At 40.1% G+C, this 18,552-nt stretch overlaps 1 protein-coding gene across 4 annotated transcripts in view; it reads left to right on the forward strand.

The window, feature by feature from the left end:
• The window catches only part of ARMH3 (armadillo like helical domain containing 3), a 124,696-nt gene that overhangs the window by 50,734 nt on the left and 55,410 nt on the right, over positions 1 to 18,552 (forward strand). For all 4 annotated transcript variants that reach the window (XM_068197853.1, XM_068197855.1, XM_068197854.1 and 1 more), the window contains 3 exons: positions 1,461 to 1,543; positions 2,051 to 2,177; positions 4,797 to 4,872. In XM_068197853.1, coding sequence (XP_068053954.1) covers positions 1,461 to 1,543; positions 2,051 to 2,177; positions 4,797 to 4,872 — 286 coding nt within the window. The remainder of the gene's footprint in view (positions 1 to 1,460; positions 1,544 to 2,050; positions 2,178 to 4,796; positions 4,873 to 18,552) is intronic.

An 18,552-nucleotide genomic window follows, 5' to 3' on the forward strand; every position in this document is an offset into this window, starting at 1 on the left:
ATGAGTAAATACCCACCTTGGGGCTGCAGGCTTCCCTTTTGGTGTGCATGTACAAACTCGTGATACTCATGGTGAACTTGTACTATTGTAAAGTAGAGGTTGCAGGACTGCGTTCAGAATTGGGCAGTTTTGTTTAATTCAAGATCTGACCGGTGTGTTCACATGGTTTTGCTGTAGGTGTTTTGATTTTACCTTTTGTGAATACTTTGTAATCTTGAAAGGGATTAGTATCTAAATTCTGCCCATACCTCATTCCTGTCCCCTGTGCTTTATCTCTTCCTCTTTCATAGCCTGTACCTTAGGCTGAACTGTCTTTTCTGCATTCACTGTGGAGTACTCCCAAACTACAGTTTATTTTCTCACCAGTTTCTGGACAGTGTGTGACACTTGTGTAATGGTGGGGGAAAAATGGATTAACAAGTTCTACTTGTGCCTGTAAGAAACAGGAGTAATGCCTGGTATTGTTCTGTTGGATGAAGTTACTAATTAGTAGGTAATTAAGAACATTTTTAAAAAGATGTGTACAGTGTTCCAACGTTGACTTTTCAGGACTTCTTAATTCAGATGTTTTAAGTCTTGAAATGTGTTGACTTCAGAGCAGAGAGTACATTAAGAACCTCTTCTAGTCAGGCATCACCTTTCACTCCTGAACAGCTATAATGCAGAAGAAACTAGTTTTCTGAAAACTTCAACAACTAGGAAAAAAAAAGATAAGAAACTTTACATTTTATTCAAGTGCATGGAATGCAGTTGTTTATTGTAAAGTTTGTTTGATTAAAGCTTTTTTAGCCAACCTTTTTGTTAATTGCCACTGCTACTAACTGATACTGGGTGGTTACAGCAGGAGCTTTTGTTGTTTTATTATTTAAGACAAGTGTGAACCAGATCTGTAATCTTTACGGCACAGCCCCAGATAACTGACACAATAAAGTACTACATCCTTCTTTTTACCAGTGCAGCAGCATTGACACAGAGCTATAGAAAAGCTGTGCTGTGGGGGTTTTCTTACCTTTTTTATTTTTTATAACTGCGTGTATCAACAAGAGTGACAGTTTGGGGCTGACTATGCATACATCATGTTGGTGATATATGAAGCAGAAATGAGACAGTTGGATTCTCCAACCCCAAAGCTCGCTCCAGGATCTAGCAGATAGAAAAATCTTGCACTGACTGAGTTAAGAAGAGACGTACATTGAGCCTGAGTAGATTTGATTGGGAAGTCAGTGAAGGAGAATAAATGTAGGAAGGCAAAATGGCTGTCACTTACCTGTTTGGCAGGGTACTTTAGCAACAAAAAGCACTGCCAAACCCTGCATATAAATGGATATATTTCTGAGGTGAATAGCTGGCATTTAGTTTAATTTACACTAGATAATGTAAATGCATCTGTGTATAAGTGACTTGTTGAGAATGGCTTTGCTTTTTATAGTATTTTAAAAATACTTATTATTTTCTCCTAGCTTTGATCAACTTGTTGAAGTTCCTCATGTCTAATGAGACTGTGTTGTTGGCCAAGCACAACATCTTCACCCTTGCTCTTATGGTGAGCATCTTTTCCCTTGCACAAATCCCCTTAATTTTAACAACTTAATTGTGAATTAATATTAGGAAGGAATTGTAATACTGAAAGGACTCCAGAAAGGACTTCTGGCCTGTTAAGGAGATCTGAGAACAAGGCCATGAAGCAGAGGAATATCGTTGTGGTTGCTTTCATTAGGTGTTTGGAAAGGGGCAGTGCTTTGACTCACTATAAGGTTGGCTCATTGAAATAAAGAAGTCTGTGTGAGGAAAGGCCTAGTTTAATTTTCCAGATTTGTTAATTTTTTTTTTTTTTGTTCTGTGGTCCTTTGTATAAAAAATAGAAACATGTGTTTCTGGCCCTAGATAAAACAGTATTTAAGCTTTTTGTCTGTCTCTTTGGAACTATAAGGAAAATCTGCTGCAACTGCAAGCTATTCCTTTGAAGGTTTTGGACACAATGTGTACTGCTTCTGTTGCAGAATAGATTTGGGATAAATGTTCCTGTTGCAACTTCTTTTCACTTGTATAGGTTGTGAACCTGTTCAACATGTTCATCACTTATGGAGACACATTTCTGCCCACTCCCAGCAGCTATGATGAGCTGTATTATGAAATCATTCGCATGCACCAGAATTTTGACAACCTTTATTCTATGGGTGAGTACCTCCTGACTCGTCAGGACTGCTGCTGCCTGGAAGTGAGGCTGATGGAAGAGGGGTGTTTGTGTCAAGTGTTTCCTGTCTACCTGCTACTGACGTGTGCTGTGCTGGGTGAACATGTTTTGTGTACTAAGGCATGTTGGTAAATTAAGAATTGAGAGAGGGATAAACTTATTAAAAGGATAAGTCTTTTTTTAATGTCACAAAAAAATACGAACAGGCTCCTTGCCTCTCCCTCTGTCACTTAATGTTGGAAATAGAAATTTCTTGTCACAATGGCGTATGTGGTATTTAATGCATTTTGTGTAGTTTTCCTCTGTTACATTTGACAATTTCAAGTCAAGAAGCGGGTACATGCTGCAAAACCACCCAGCACAGAGAAACACTGAGTGCAAGTAAGAATTTGGAAAAGAATTTGAGAAACTTGCAGCAAGAAGCTTGCTGTGCTAGACAAATCACATCTACCTCACTCATTGCCAAAGCAACCAAGAAAACAGCCCTCACAAACCTGCTTGCAGTGACAAGTGAATCGCTGGACTGAAGAATGTGCCCTCTGGCAAAACAGGGAGAAGCTGCCATCCTTCAAGAGAGAGGGAAGGGAGCCAAGTGACACCCAGCAGGGCAGAGGAACAAAGGAAAGCAAGGAATGCATGGAGGCATAATCAGTGTTATACACTGGCACCTGCAGCCCAGGGTAACTGCAGCAGCACTGGTATACTGCATACTTGAAGCTGTGAAAAAAGGAATATAGCTGTGTATTTTGTTTGCTTCATTCCAAAAGGACCTTTCATTCCTTCACCCTCTGCTCCCTTCTCAGTGTGATCACCCAATGAACCCAGGAATTAATGTAAGTGTATAAGGAGAGTTAAAGGGCAGACAGTTGGCCACAGCCCTCTTCTGGCATGGAAGAGGGACATGCTCACCTAAATGAAAGTAGCTGACTACCCCCTGTGACTGCAGGCAGAAACAAACTGCCCTTTTGTATAAATTTCCCACAGTTTTCAGCTGTTACATAAGGGATGGCTTGGCCATTTTTGTGCCCTCTGAGTGCGAAAGATTTTTTTGCTAACCCATTTTCTACTCCCAAGAATTGCAACTAGTAAGATGAGGTGCTTTTACTAGGTAATATTTTTTCCAAACCCATCCCCTGTAGAAGCTGAAGGTAAGTGGAGTAGAAGAATAATGCACTCAAATACTTCCTTAGTTGGGTTGCAAAAGGCACAACTGAGCTGTTTAAACAATTTATCACATGGATGTTTGCCATCCTCCTATGTAAAGTAAACCTTGTTGAATTGCTCTTGCAGATGCCTGAATTGAATATATTACTTCAGATATTCTAGTACAGTACCTACTGTTTGACAAAACAGTGTTACTCAGAGATGACAACTTTTTTCTGCAGATGACATGTAATGGTAGAATAGAAAGTGAGAAGGTAGCACTGTCTCAAGCTGATTACAATGAGCCTTCTTCTACAGTGAGTCCCCTAGTCTTGGGGTATTTATTAGCACAGATGAGAAAGCTACTCAGTCCTTTAGTTTTTCTGTTAATGTCGTTGAAACTTGCCATGTTGGGAGTGGAGGTGGAATCTAATTGACTTGTTTTTTTTTTCCTCTTGTTCTAAAACTGAACTTTATCCAGATCTGCAGAACTGAAAGCTTCTGTCCTTCAGAATTATAGGCATATAAATTATAGGCATAAGTATGCAGCTACTGTGCTTAATCATTCACTTGTAGAATCCATGTTTCTGGATGATCCTAAATTTGGATGGTGAGCTGTTCCTTCACTTCTAAATTGAGGGTGAACCCTTCTTGTGGAGTCTAACCTCCAGAAAACCCTGTATGTACAAATTCATAGAAAATTCCCTTTGTTCAGGCAAGATGGAAATTAATCAAAACATCTGCTACAGGATCTGTTATTGTTTTGATGCTTACCCAGAGTTGTTCAAGTAACTGCCACCATAAAAACACTACATATTTTGACCTAAATAAATATTTTTGGTACTCTGGCAAAAAAGAATTGGATTCCCTAGAAGTTCTTCCTGTTGCAGAATGTTTTCAGATCTGCTCTTAAGTCTGTCAGAGACCATCTGTGCAAGAGAACACCACCCTTCTTCCTACAGGCAGCGTTTATTCTTTATGCTGGTGTGTAATTCCTCTCTGCAGCTCTAGATAAATGGGCATGTAAAGAATTCTTCATTGCTGGAGAGGGTTTTAACTGCAGTATGTAGTCCAGTTCAGATGGAACCGTGCGTTAGCGGGAGCTGGAGAACAGCTGAGTGTGGAATAAGAGCTGTTCTAGGCTTGGGACCTTTCTCTGTTTCTGGGGAAAATGAACTGTGTATATGGTAGTGAAAGCAGTTTGGAGGACCCAGGTTCTTCCATCCTCTCTGGTTCAAGTCATTATTCTGTTCTGCTCACCCCTTCCATGTTCCTAATGTTTTTTAGATGGGTTTTGAAGAGAACTTGTACCTGCATCACAGATTCTCAATGATGAGCTTTGTTTTGATGTGGTTCCTGGACTGCCATCTTGCCAAAGATGGCAGATTTTTTTTTTCCTGTTTTGAATTATGAAATTGCCAGTTCTGTGCCAGCACTGTTAACTGTCTTCTCCTTTCAGTTCTAAGGCTGTCTACCAATGCTGGTCAATGGAAAGAGCCTGCAAGCAAGGTGACCCATGCATTAGTCAATATTAGGTAAGCAGCAGAAGTTAATTACTCTTTTAAAGTTTCTCATTTCCTGTGTGACTACATTTTTATCATGACATTTACACATTTGTTTCTATTCATTTCGTTTTGCATTTGTTCTACTTGTTGGGCTAAGTTTTTGCTCCAAGGCATAAAGGAATGATCACCAGGGTTTGATTGTCCCCTAATAATTCTCTCAGCTCAGACTGAGTGCTTTCAAAGCATAGCACAAACTGTAATGAATTAATCCTCATATCATTCTTGGGAGAAGTTATACAGTAGAGAATAATGCTGTGCTGGCACAGCAGTTGTGAACCTATTGGATTTCTGTTGTGTGATTCTATAGCAATTCCACAAAGCAATGAAGGGGACTGTAAACCTGCTGTAATAAGCAGATTTGAGGCCTCCTAATGCAAGATTTTTGTGTGTTTAAAACTGATTATTTAAGGACATTTCAATGTTCTCTTAAACCTCCACTTCTTGTTCAAGGGCAGAAGGGGAGAAGTTATGCTTTACTTGTAAGGCTAAGGAGTGTAAATCTAGGTATGTATTCTTTCACAATGTCGGTAATTAATTTTTCTGGCACCTAAAGCAGCTATTACTGACCAAGTTGAGTACTGGGCAAGAGGACCATGGATATGAATGATTGGAAAATGGTGGAATGTTGAGAAGGAAAATTTACTTCTTAGCTCTGGCTTGTAAACAAACCATAAAATATAAAAGTACTTACACTGAAAAAAAATCTGTATATCGCTTCCCTACTCACCCCAGACACTTGGTGTCTGTGCAACACCAAGTAGCTCAGTAATCTTGCATTGCTAGTTTTGTTTTCCTCACTACAAAAGACGTTGTGTAAGACAAACTCGCTGAGGGCATTTTTCAAGTCAATATACATCTTACATGTCTGTAAAACACTTTAAAGGTTCCCTTAAAAAGTCTGTAAGCTTGATAACATCTTATATGATCCTAGACTTATTTTGCTGCTCTCCTTATTTTTGGGCTTTTTTAAACAGATATAAGTGAACATGTGTGGGTAGATAGTGCACTTGGAGTGAAGCAGCAGAACGGGTGGCTGTTGACTAATGTCACTTAATGTGACACGAAGTGCCTGCTCTGGGAATGCTCTGTAAAACCAGCACGAGAAGTCTACCCTCGGAAGAGAAAAACCGTGATCACAGAGAGTTTGTGTTCACCCCTGGTTTGTGGAACCAGGACTTCGCATGGGCTTATTTCCTGTTGGCTTTGCAACTGCTTTTTGTGAAGATCAGCATGCAGTTGAGACAAGATGCAACCAAAAAAATGGCAAAAACCATCTTTGTGTGTCCTATTATGGTATGAACATGATATGCCTTCAAGGACAACCTGTATCAGATGTGTTCAGAAGGTGGTGATGTCTGGAATCAGTGAATTCTCTAGTCTGTTTCTCTTCTGGACTTCTGGTAGCTTTCCTCTGCTCCACCCAACTGCTCATCTATGTTGAAATTTCATGAATGACTGCTTTTCATTCAGTGAAATCAGTAAAGGTCTAAATTACAGGTGATTCAAGGCCTTGAGAGTTAGAGTTCTGAGAAGTTAGTCTGTTTGATTTATCCCATTTCCTTGCTCTCAAAAAAGGAAGGAAGGGAGAGTTTTGTCTTCTAGCAGTAAAAAATATTGCATTTGAAGGGTTCTTTAGCTGAATAGATTTCAGAGCAGCCAGAGGAGTCCAAAGGTAGTGTGCTTTTCTGAAAGTGTTTGACAGTGTGATGGTTCAGAGTGGTGACTGGGACTAAAAGCTGCCTCAGCTCCCCATAATCTGGGTTTCCTGTTTGTTTGTGCCCCTTTGGTTTTCCCTTAGAGTGGTCTTAGCCTACTGTATCTCATTTGGATGCTTTTGCCATGAAGGAAATGAATTTAGAGAAATCCACACTGCATTTTTTTCCTCACCTTGCTTCATCATTCTGTAAAGTTTTTATGAGCAGTGATTACCTGCTTTTTGCTGTAACTGTGCAGTGCAAAGTCATGCTTTGGTTTATATCTTGGTCTCATTACACAAGCTATTTAAAAATAAATAAACATTGCAATTTCCTTTTCCTAGGGCTTTTAGTGGGTTTTGGAAACGTAAAAGCATCTGCCTGTGCATGCATACAGTGGGCTTTAGCAAGTGTCTTAAATCCTAGTGTACAATTTTGTGTGCATTTCTGCCGGGAGAGGAGTGGTGAGTTGTTTACAATGTTTCAAGGCTGCAGTGCATTTGTGTTACAGGAGTAGCTGTTGAGGAGACACCCAAGCAGTCCTGCTTGTACCCCACAGTGCTGGACTGATGAGCTCTGCTGATTAATTGCTTAAATAGACAGGATGAGTAATGCCTAGAGACTCCTAGACACGTTTGTTAAACTCAGCCGCAGAGAGATCCTGCTTTGTGTGTCCTGTTATGGTATGAACAGTACCTTTTAGTTGGACTAAAAAATCTCCAGTAGACAGTCTGAGTTTTGTTGTTGCTGATTATTTGAATTTTTTTGTCCTTACTCCAGTCAAAAAAGCAGTCATGAATATTCTTTTTGAATACTAAGAGATAGGGAGGCTATTCCTGCCTTCTCTCCTTTCTACAGATAATTCATAATTTCTGTCCAACCCGAAGAAAATGAAAAATTGAAGAAGAAAGAATAATAATATCCTTATCTGTCTGAAAATCTTACATACCAAACCGGAATGAGTGATTCTGATTGCTGTCCTATCTCATAATAGTCATTATAATTTCTGTCTGTGGATTTGTCTCTGTGGTTTTCATAAATAATTTAGATATGATAGACTGCAAGATATAGCTGTAGCACTGATGAGGTTGAAATAGGAAGGTGCAGCAGTTGGTGGTTTGAAAACTCACCTTCTCACCTATGAGGAAATAAACACATTTTGAGACAAGTTGTTTTTTTTTTTTTAAACTAATGAGCCTCTTCAAGATAACATTGTGCAGGTTTGCATTTAATGAGAATTTTATTAATGCAGGGTTCAAAGGGGCATTTTCTGATTGACTATTCAGTGAGAAAGATGGCAGCTGAATCCCTGTATTCTTTTAATAGACTTTCTCCTGATCAGGATTTTTCCAAGGTGAATAAATAGATTAACTCAATGATTAATAGGCTGAGTTTCTCCCTTGTTTGAAATTCAGCCCCATCATAATTTTTAAAGTAATTTTATTTTTCTCACTGAAACACTTTTAAAAAGCAGAGAATAAGTTTGTAACATGGAACTGGGCGATAGGATTATTTTTTAAAATGTTTTCTGTGCTGTTGTAGCATACGCTGCAATCCTTGCTTGGGTGCTTTCATTCACTCTTCCATTTTGCAGCTACTTTTGTTCCACCTGAGCCACCCTGTGTGATGCTTCTTCCTTGAATGGAAGGTGCTGCTTCTCCCAGGGCTGCTTTTGGGATTGTAAAGGAGAGACTGGGGATTTGGGAGGAACACTCAGAGCATTGCATGGATGTCTGTAAAATGATTATGCTTGGTACCAGTCTACGTAGGAGCACTCTGAAGGAACATTTGCAATTTTAGTTAGGCCAAATAGGACTGTGCTTGTTTGTTGTAGGAACTTGTCATCCTGGCCCTGAAGCTATAGCTCCTGATAAATTAATAGCACTCACAGAACTGCACTTAATGAAAACTTTGACAGAGGAGAAGGCTCCATTCAGATATTTGTTAAAAAGTGGGTGACTGCAAACAGTCTACCTAGTACCTTCAGGATTGTTCCACCAGGCTGCAAGGAATTTAGCATTTGTTTAAGGGGAGAGAAGACCAAAATGCTGCTGACCTAGTCATGTTGCAGTGGCTTTTATGCAGGATATGTGAAAGTGGACTTGCTGATAGAGAAATGCATCTGTATGTATTTGTGGTGTAGGTGGTGACCTACAGATTACAGTCAGCTGAGACTGTGTGCAAAATATGTATTTATATCTGTACACACACACTCTCTTCCTTCCCTTTCTGTACAGACTAATAGACATACAAACACATTTCTTGCCAATATGAATCAGAGTGAAAATGGGAGAACAAGCTTAAAGCCTGTTTATGAAAAGAAATGGTCAAGAAAATCTATGTACATATATATTAAAATACAGATGTCTGTATGAACGTTATAGGTATATGCACCTACATAAATGTGAATATCCATACATGGATGTCTGTGTATATAGAAATACATACATAATACATATACAGACATACTCACATATGTATATATACACTTAAATTATATATATTTATTTACATATAGAACACACACACAGACATGTTTCCTTTGGCAATGGGTTTATTATAGCCTTAATCTCTGAGCTGAAAATACCAAGCACCTTCTTGTTTCCAGCTTCTCCCAGATGAGCCACGAGGGTTGGCTATAGTGCTCAGGCGTTACTTCTTCCAGAGTATGGTTGCAGTGGATGAGTCCCCTGGGACTTGTGGGACCATGTGGAGCTGCTCAGGGCCAGCCAGTGCAGAGCAGCAGAGGGTACTCAGGCATGCAGGGTACAGTTCACAGTGATCTGGAGTTCATTCCCTGCAATTCTTAAAACCACCTGTGAGGACTACACTGATGGAATAGCAATTCCACTGAATTGTTCACTGAGGTGTGTTTAATGGTAATGACCTCTGACATGCTGTCACTGCTAATCAGCCTGAGCTCAGATCACAGCATAGTGCAAGACAGTCAACAATTATTTTTTTTAATAAGAAAAAAGCAACAAGGCCCAAAGAGAAACTCAGAAATGTATTTTATCAGTACTTTTAAATTGTAACACAAGTTTGACAAGATTATGGATCAAATTCTTATTAAAATGATGTAAGAAAACTTCTGAAGTGTATGTATCCAAGCTATTTGAAGAATTAGTTCATTGCAATTTTCAGGTGGTAGCATGGTAGCCTGAAAAAATTCTAATGCTGAAAAATCTGAATCTGAAAGCAGATTTTAGATGAGAATTCTGGCTTTGTTCTGGTTCTTTTTTAGTGATCTGTGGTCACTCCTCATAGAAGTAGCAAAACTAGCAGTCCCTTCTTGTAATTTCATGTGTTTCTTGTTGCATGCTTTTCTGGCTGCATAGAGACTTTGGCACAGCAGGACAGCTCCTGAAATGCCACAGTAGTTATAGCAGAGTTTTAGTGGTTACTCAGAGTTCACCTGCTACCACTGCTTGTTTTTCACTCGACCTTGCAGCATTGTGGTAGGGAAATGCTAGGAGCTCCTTTGCTAGGAGCAGCAGATCTTGATGTGAACAGGTTCTGGCATTCGCTGGCACCTGAACAGAGGAAGCAGGCAGATTGAAAGGGAAAGACCTTTGACCCAGCAACATATTAACAGAAGAGTCTAAAAAGAAGGAAAGAAGCATTCTTATCTTGGGTTGCAATGTTTCATCTTTTCACAGCAGTCTAACCCATGTTTCTGTTATTTTTATTAGTATTTAAGGCTTTCACCTAGTTGTGTAACTTCAGCGCTTTATTTCTTGTACATTATCTGATTTCTTCTCAAGGCAGGAATGTTAGTTTTCAGTTATTGCTCTTTATTTACTAGCTGATTCATCTTGGTATGTTTCTTATATAGAGCCATAGCCAATTTCATTCTGCTATAATTTGCTTTCATTCTTTCTCATTTGTGCAGTGGCTTAATTAAATGTTGTCACTGCCACTGGCCCAAATCCAGAGAGCAAATCTGTTGGTTGAGTGGCATTGTATGACCAGTTCCACAAACACAGCACCACAATTTGGCAAGTCAGGTACATCCCAGGTCACCTTCCTTCTTTCTGCCAGTTACTTCAGTTTCGGTCATGAAGGGACTCTGCCAACATCAAGCCTGTTTTCTCTTTAATGAACTTCTGTTTTCAGTAGGTTTTCAAAAGGATTAATTTCTTTGTTGTTTACTTCTTTCTGTGATGGCTTACAGTTTCTGGAGCTGATGCTTATTTTAAGCAAAAATGGCAAAGAATGCCTCTGTCTGAGATACCATAGCCATGGCTTGCTTTCTTCGGTGCATTTGGATGCCATTCTGCAGAGATTACTTTTGCTCTAAAATTTCATCCTGAAAGTAAACAAGGCTTTTTGGATTGGGGTGGGGAGGATCTTGAAGTGATTTATTCCTAGGACAGTAGCTAGCCTTGCTTAACTGGCTTTCATAGCTTTTTCCCAAGGTCTGCAATAGTATCAGCAGCTTTCATCTCCTTTCCTTGTATCTCAAAGGTGAGAGGCTGGCCTTCAAGAGGGGCTTGGGAGCAGGATCCACTTCTGTACTTCAGCTGCTCTGTAGGGTTTGCTGTGGAGGTGAGCCCTGTGTACAAAGGAGGATTGTTTGCTGGGTGGAAAGGAAACTCCTCTGCAGAGCAGCCACTGCTTGGCGGCCTCTTCTGAAGTTCAGCCGGTCTCTTAGTTCACGTGATCCTTGTAAGGTAAACATCTCGATGCAGTTTGCCCATTTGTGAGCTTTTGTCCTCCTGGACATTTTATTGGAAACATTTCTCCCTTGAAGTGTGAAAGATTTGCAAAGTTAGGCAGGATGTGTAGGCTACTTGCCAGTTTGGTGAGAAACGTTGCCTCCATTGCAAATGTATTAGAACCCAGATTTCATTTGATCTTTGTCAAATGCAACTTCTCTGTGAACAGGGAGATGCTGTTTGCAGACCTCTGCTGAACTCATGGGTGCAGATTTTAGGCTTGCACGGTGGAGTTAGTTAACCTGCTAGCAATTTTTTTTTTTTTTTGAAAGCTGTGTATGCAGCCTTGGAAGTGTGATGTTGGCACATAATTTCAGCTTTTGTGCCAATGAATTTGAGGTGTGAAGCTTTGGGAAAACAGTAGAGGAGAGAAGTCAGAGACTCCTCAGTGCAATTGTGGGCTCTTGTTTGATTTATGGGAGTGACTGTGCATGGCCTGGTCTGAAGAAGTGTCGCAACAGGCAAGAAATTGTTTTTTGTTTGGCTTGCCAAATACCTTTCTCTGTAGACACATCAAAGTAGTGGAGAGTATATGTCAGCATGGGGAGTACTTCTAGTTTATTTCAGAAGTGGAGATAGTATTTATTGGTCAGAAGTTATTTTTCTATGCTATTTGCAGATATTTTGGTTTTGCATCCCAGTGCTGGACTACAGGCAAGTTATGTCTGAACTCAGTAATGCATTAAAGCAGGCGCTGCAAACCTAGGGTGCAGACTTGTTTGGGATTTTTGTTGAAGCTCAAAATCCTGAGAGCTCTGCTGTTTCTCTCTCTGAATTGTTGTATTGTTTCCTCCTGTTTATGAGAACAATCTTCATTATTTCTCTGGTACTGTGGCTGGCATGAGTTCAGGTCCTAATTGATAGATTTCAACCTTACAGTCAATGTCTTTGTTGGTAGCTCTATTGCAGCCAGGAAGCAGCCAGATTCTTTTGGCCCCAAGAGCTGGCTCTACTGGAACATGCTTGAAGCACAGTTTGAAACAGCTGTTTATAGCTTGTCGAAACTTCATCCATGCTGGTTTTATTCTTTGGGTAAATATAAGGGACTCTGATCTCTGCTGGTCTCAAATCTGGCTTTCAAGATTCGCTTCAGTGGAGAAAGAACATTAAGCAACTTTCTTCATAACCCAAACAATGTAAAAATCATTGTGAGCTTAAATAACACCTTTTTCCCCTGAAAAGTGATGTAGTATAATGCTGTTTTGCTCTTTCTGTTTAAAAGAAATCTGTTGCTCACAGCAGCAGCCAGAATTATTATTCCCTCTGAAAGTCTGGGCTGTGGGATGTGTACTTAGAGAAAAGCTTTTCAAAAACCAGTAACATGTATTTCTTATTATCTTATACTAGTGGGGAGCCTAAAATTTGGGGTTGCTCTAGGAATGTAAATGCCCTGTTCTCCTAATCTTCCTTTAGGAGTAAACTGACAAAGTACCCACTCATTAAGTACATCTGCTCATTAAGGTAATGAAGCACCTACCTTATCTTGAACTGATACCCAGGATAATACATTGTTAGCATGACTGCAGAACTGCAGTCTGTTTTTGTGGTGTTTTTGGTTTTTGTTTGTTTTTTTCTGGTTTTTTTTTTTTTTTTTTCTGGTGCACTCCAGATTGCACCAGAATCTGGAGCTCAGTTACGAGGGAACTGTGAGAAGAAGACATCTTGTTTCTAAGACTTAGTTCTTTAAAAGCTGTAATGAGTATTTATTTTAAAGTTAAAGTGTTGGGTTTTTTTAGGAGCTCTAGCCATGAAGGTAGAAAAGGTTGTCTTACCCTGCCAGTAGGTTGTCAAACCCTATTTGTCAAGCAAAAAAAAAGACAATTTCTTGCCTGGTGCCACACTTCTTCAGACGAGGCAGTGCAAAATCACTCACGTAAGTTAAGGCTGCAAAGGGGCTGACTTTGCAACTCCCAGGAAAGTAAGATGCTGCTTGGAGAGGATGGGAAAAATAGAACTTGAGTGAGTGTGATTTCCACATAGTACACCCCCCCTCTTCCTCTGCCCCACCTTTCACATGTGAAATCTATGTGCTCTAATATCTCTGAGTCCAGATAGATTCTCTAAGATACATCAGAGTTTCTGGTGGCCTGAATGAAATTGACTGCTTGGGAATCCTAAAATGCAGCCTTTTATTCTACTCTATGTAGTCTTTAAATTTTTTGTGTAACTCTTGCAGCTATAAGAAAACTCAGAAAATGATGGCACAATGCTCGAGCAGTAGCTATTTCTTTCTTATCTCTGAGGTCAGACTTCTGTTGCCTGTTTCAAGGGATGCTGACTGAAGGTTCAGCAGTCAGAAATGCCCGTGTGCTTGGCTGCTTCTCAGCACTCAAAGCCAACCAGATTTTTAAAGTAACAGCAATCTCATGAAGAATTCATCTGGTACCCATCTGTGCTGGGTACCAGATTCTGATATCTCATCCTGGTAAGGATTTAATTCAAGGATGTTCCTCTGGCAAAACTGCCCCAAGTTTGCTTCCTGAGCCTGTGCTCTGCTTACTTGGAGGAGGTATAAACTGACAGGGTTCTTGCCTTCTCTTCTGTGGGAGCAGCCTGCATCATTCAACTGCATGTAAAGGAGGAGATAGGGGACCTGACTCAGGATAAGACTCCGTAGGCAGGACAAAAAAGGACAAAACAATGTGTTTTAATGTGACTCTGCTCTCAAGCCTTCCTTGGATACGCATATGTGACTGGTTGTGTCAGCCTGAAGAGGATGGAGGCACAAGCAGCTCTTTGTTAGGGACAACAGGACAGTCTCTCTTAGCAGCATTGACCTGTTAAACTAGTTTCAAGCTGAAATGCTACAAAGTGTTCTTTATGGTTACGTCCAGAGTCATCAGTGGTCACAGATGTGATGCTTTCCAGGGTTTAAACACATGTTCTCTTGCTTGTGCCGGTATAGTGCAGGGTGGTTTTTGCAAGCTGTCCTTGCTGTTAATATCAATGTAGTCATTGCCTCAAACTTTGCCTTAAGCACAGGGCTTGAGACAATAGTACTGCGGGCCCAAAAAGTGGGAACTTGGGTGTTACTGGCTTGGGAGTCCGAAGCAGGAGATCACTGACTCCTTGAGGGCATCTCACTGCAGTGGAGTCCTGTTTGATAGGCTATAAAAGCATGGTCTCAAAAGCATCTTATTTTCAGGGTGACCAGAAGTGGAATGACCTTAAAAGCTCCCTGGCAATCCTTTTGCCTGACTTTGCTAGAAAACTTTGAAAGCCTGAAGCTTTTTCATGTTGCTACTTTAGTGATTAATTAGGTCATCACTTTGTGTGTCAATTACAGTGACATTTTTCTTCTCATTAGTTGGATTATGGAAGGTTTTTGAGTCTGTGTGGGATGTGAAGAAATGCAACCTTTGTGGCCAAGGGAAGGATGATTTCAAACTTTAGAACATTGAATTTCAGTGGTGGCTTTGGGTACTGTAAAAAAAAATACTGCAATCCACTATACAAAATGTGTCTGGTAAGTGCTTTGAGGGCAGGATAAATGCCTTTTATTCTAAACAAACGTGATGTTGCACACACTTTGGATGAGGAATTTTAAACTGGATTCTTCTTCTGGAAGATTGTGTAGTTGTGTATTGTGTTAGTTAATGTAAAACTCTTGCTGCTGACAGAGGGGTGTGAATATGATATTCTTCATATAATGTCCTTCATGGTGTATCACAAAGACTTTACAGAGAGGTCATTAAGCAAAGCAGTGTACATGAATGAAGGCCAGTTGCTTTTGCTTACAATTTTTTCTCATTATTTATTGTCCTCCTAATTTTGCAACACTGTTTGCTTTGAAATCTGAGCTTTACATTAATTTTTTATGATGTTTGAGATGAGCTTGTCTGGGGCAGACGTTTCCTTGTAAACTTAGAAAGCAGTAGGTCTGCCATACGTTGTTCTTGATTCCTTGGTTTGAAAGCTGTGGTTACTTTGAGGTTAAGCCCACGTGTGATATGTTGAGCCTTGCTGAGGGAGCAGACTGTGCAATTCTCGCTGGGTAGTACCTATTTTTCTTCCTTGTTTGGTGACTTTTACTCTTAGCATGACCTAATGTCAGAAATGAAGAGTCCCAAAACAAGAGTGTTCAGGATCTGAGGTTTGACTGGGAAATAAAGTTAGTCAGATTGCAATAAAGGAGGCTCTTCTCAGAATGAGTGATCCCAAACTGGACCAAGTAGCTCAGTGCAATCTCCATCCTTGGGACTTGTTCATACCTTGCCTGAACATAACTGTGAGTTAACTGGCCCAGTGCTGGATAGAAAGTTGGACCATGGAACCTGCCAAGGTCCTTTTTAACCTAACCCATTTGATTTTAGAAAGCAGTCTCTTCACTGCATGGTCAAATGGTAAAAGAAGCAAGAAAGTTTGTTTTCATGGAGTGTCTTGTGCTGTGTGTTAGCTCTGGACCTGTCTGCTAGATGTGCAGAGTAGGGCACTTACTTAAATCAGTAGGTGCTTGGCATCTATTTTCTTTCCCTTGAAAGATCTTTAAAGGGTAAAAACTAGAGAACTTGCTGTATGTGTTGTTGCAGATGCCCAGTATTATCTGCTGTCTGTGATCTTACCATTAAATTGGATCCTGCTGATGAGATCCAGCTACACAACTCACTCATTTGTGAGGAGAAACTGTTCTCAGTGTGATTAATGCTGTGGTTGATGACAGGCACGGAAAGCACTGCTTTGAATAATGCCCATAATGGCACATTCCCCTGTGTGTGCATTTAAAGGAAGAGGCTATGCTTATATGGGATTGAGGGCATTTGAGAGGCAGCTAATGACAAGTGAAAACGATAGTTAGGGTGGATTAATTGTTAAATGAATTGTGCCTGCCCTTGCTGTCGTTTTAATGTGGTATTGGTCTTAGTATGATGTTATATAGCAGGAAGGCATCAGGGAGCAATTCCATGCTCTTGGGTTCAGGTCAGAGGAGTTTAAAGGCTTAGCCATCAGGAGTTTTTCTTTACTTTTAGACGTCTTTTTGTGGTGCGGGGTTTTCTTCTTCCCCCCTGGGAGTACAAAAATCTTTGTTTTGATTAATTTTGGTTTAATAAGTTTTTTCCCTATGCTTTTTTGACAGTGGAGTAAAGCAGCGTTTTCTCATAATCAGTTTAATATAAGCTTTGCATTAACTGTTTCTCGAATGAGATGATACTAACTGAACTTGGTCTAGACCATAGCTTAAAGATTTTTTCTTTTTTTTTTTTTAAATTGTACTTTATCTCCAGGACTACATATTTAACTTTGATTTGTCATGGGGCTGCTTTATATTCATGCCTTCAGTCTGAGTGCAGCATAAGGGAAATTAAGTTGGAAGAGGACTGAAAGCAGCCAGCCATTGGTCTCATCCTGTCACTACTGTGAAGAAAGTTGTCCTTTGAATTGATTTGGAGTGACAGTGGGGCAGGAGGGCATTGGCAGAAGTTGTATGTCTCTTGCAAGGTTTTGTTCATACGTGGCCGGTAGCCTTATTTGAGTGAATTGTGTGTGCTTTCTAGATGAAGTGTTATCACATATGTTTCAGTAAAAGCAGTCCCTGATAAGACTTAACTGTACTGAATGTTCTTAGGGCCCTTTTCTCTGCTCACACTTTTTTATTTTTAAAGTATTTGCTGTGTTTGGAGATGAATCAGTTTGGGCCAAGGGCACTTAGAGGATGTGAGCTTTGATTGCTTTCAGCCTGCTAATCTTCATGATCACTCAGGCAGAAGAAAAATAATGCCGTCTACACAGGAAGATAGGCTTTCTGTGAAGTATTTTCCTTTCCTAGGAAGAGAGGAGGCCTTCAAATTCATCTTATAGAAAGATAAACTGGGATGGGGACAGGAATCATTATTTCCTTCCGAAGGACTCTTGGCTCATGCTTTGCCCGATCCAGCAAAGAGAAAACTAGTGGATACTGCTAATGTAGTGGAAAACAAAAGTGATGTAGAACAGCTTCTGAAGCGGAAGGGTAGTTTGTAATGGCAACAAATGGATAGGGAGGGAGTATCATGAATAAATAAAAGTTGGAAATGAAAGGTGTTCTAAAATTAAAAGCACTGAAAGTCTGGGGCACTCCTGTAATCAGTTGGAATGATGCAATCTAAACAAGGAAGGATTATTTTGAAGCTGAGAATATGAGAGGATGGGGAGAGCCAGAGCTCTATATTTGCACCAGGGGGAACCCAGGTGAAAGATGTCTGCAGAGGTTCTCAGTGAGCAAGGAAGGTGGGGATTTTTTGTGGGTTTGATTTTTTTTTTTAAATTCCCCTTCCCCCATCAGTAATGTTACCAGCTCCAGGGTGTTAGAGATGGATCAGATCATGTTGGTCCGTGGCTTAAGACATGATTCATGCAGTGGGATAGAAACCATTGCAGGGTTTTCTACAGTATAAGGCCTGTAAAAACTCATACCTGCTCTTACACTGTATGTAGGTTATTTGCTTCCTGCATCAGTGATTGAGAGCCTGTTAGTGTTAACAGGGTAGCCACTTCAGAAAGACTGATGCCACTCCCTCCTGTCAGTCAGGGATCACTTTTCCACTGAAGGAAGACAGTAAATGTCTTCAGTAAAATTCAGGGGCTGGCTAACAAATTGCAGTTTAGAATACATTACAGATGATGAATGTGATCTCCTTAAAGGGAAATCTGTTCGTTTGACTTAGTGCTCTTACGATTAATTGCTTGCCAGATTAAATTGCTCCATAAAATGCATGCTACTTTATTCGATCTCTTCATGATGAGATTAGCTAGGCTGTGCTGGTTCTTTGTATGTTAATTACAGTGGTATTTTCTTCCTCAATTTAATTATTAAATTGTTTAGCACAGCATGCTTTCTCCTAGCCTCAGGAAAGTTGTCTGTATTTTTCTTTTGACTACCATTCTATACTCACACTGCCCTTTTCCCAGAAATATTCTGGGTTCCTTTATAGAAGTATCACACACTGTAGAAGATTCATCCTGAGATTTTTCTGTTTTCTTTGGTGTTCTGCTGAAACACAGAAATGGTTCTAATCTCGCACAGGTTCAGTATGTGGCAGTCTAGGATGAAGAATGAGGAAAGTTTGAACTGAAGCTGTGGAGGCAAATTTCCAGGGTTGCTACACAAACAGGAATTTATCCAGATAAACTAAGCTTTCTGCTTTTGTTGAGAAGTGTAAAGCTCACTGAGTGGCCAGGATGTTTGCTTTTTGTCTCAGCTGGAAAAATCAATACTACAGCAGTTCAGTATTCTGTGCTGTGGATGTTTCAGAGCAAGTTTG

The sequence above is a fragment of the Anomalospiza imberbis genome, chromosome 8 (assembly GCF_031753505.1).
Source record: "Anomalospiza imberbis isolate Cuckoo-Finch-1a 21T00152 chromosome 8, ASM3175350v1, whole genome shotgun sequence".
Classification (NCBI taxonomy): Eukaryota; Metazoa; Chordata; class Aves; order Passeriformes; family Viduidae; genus Anomalospiza; species Anomalospiza imberbis.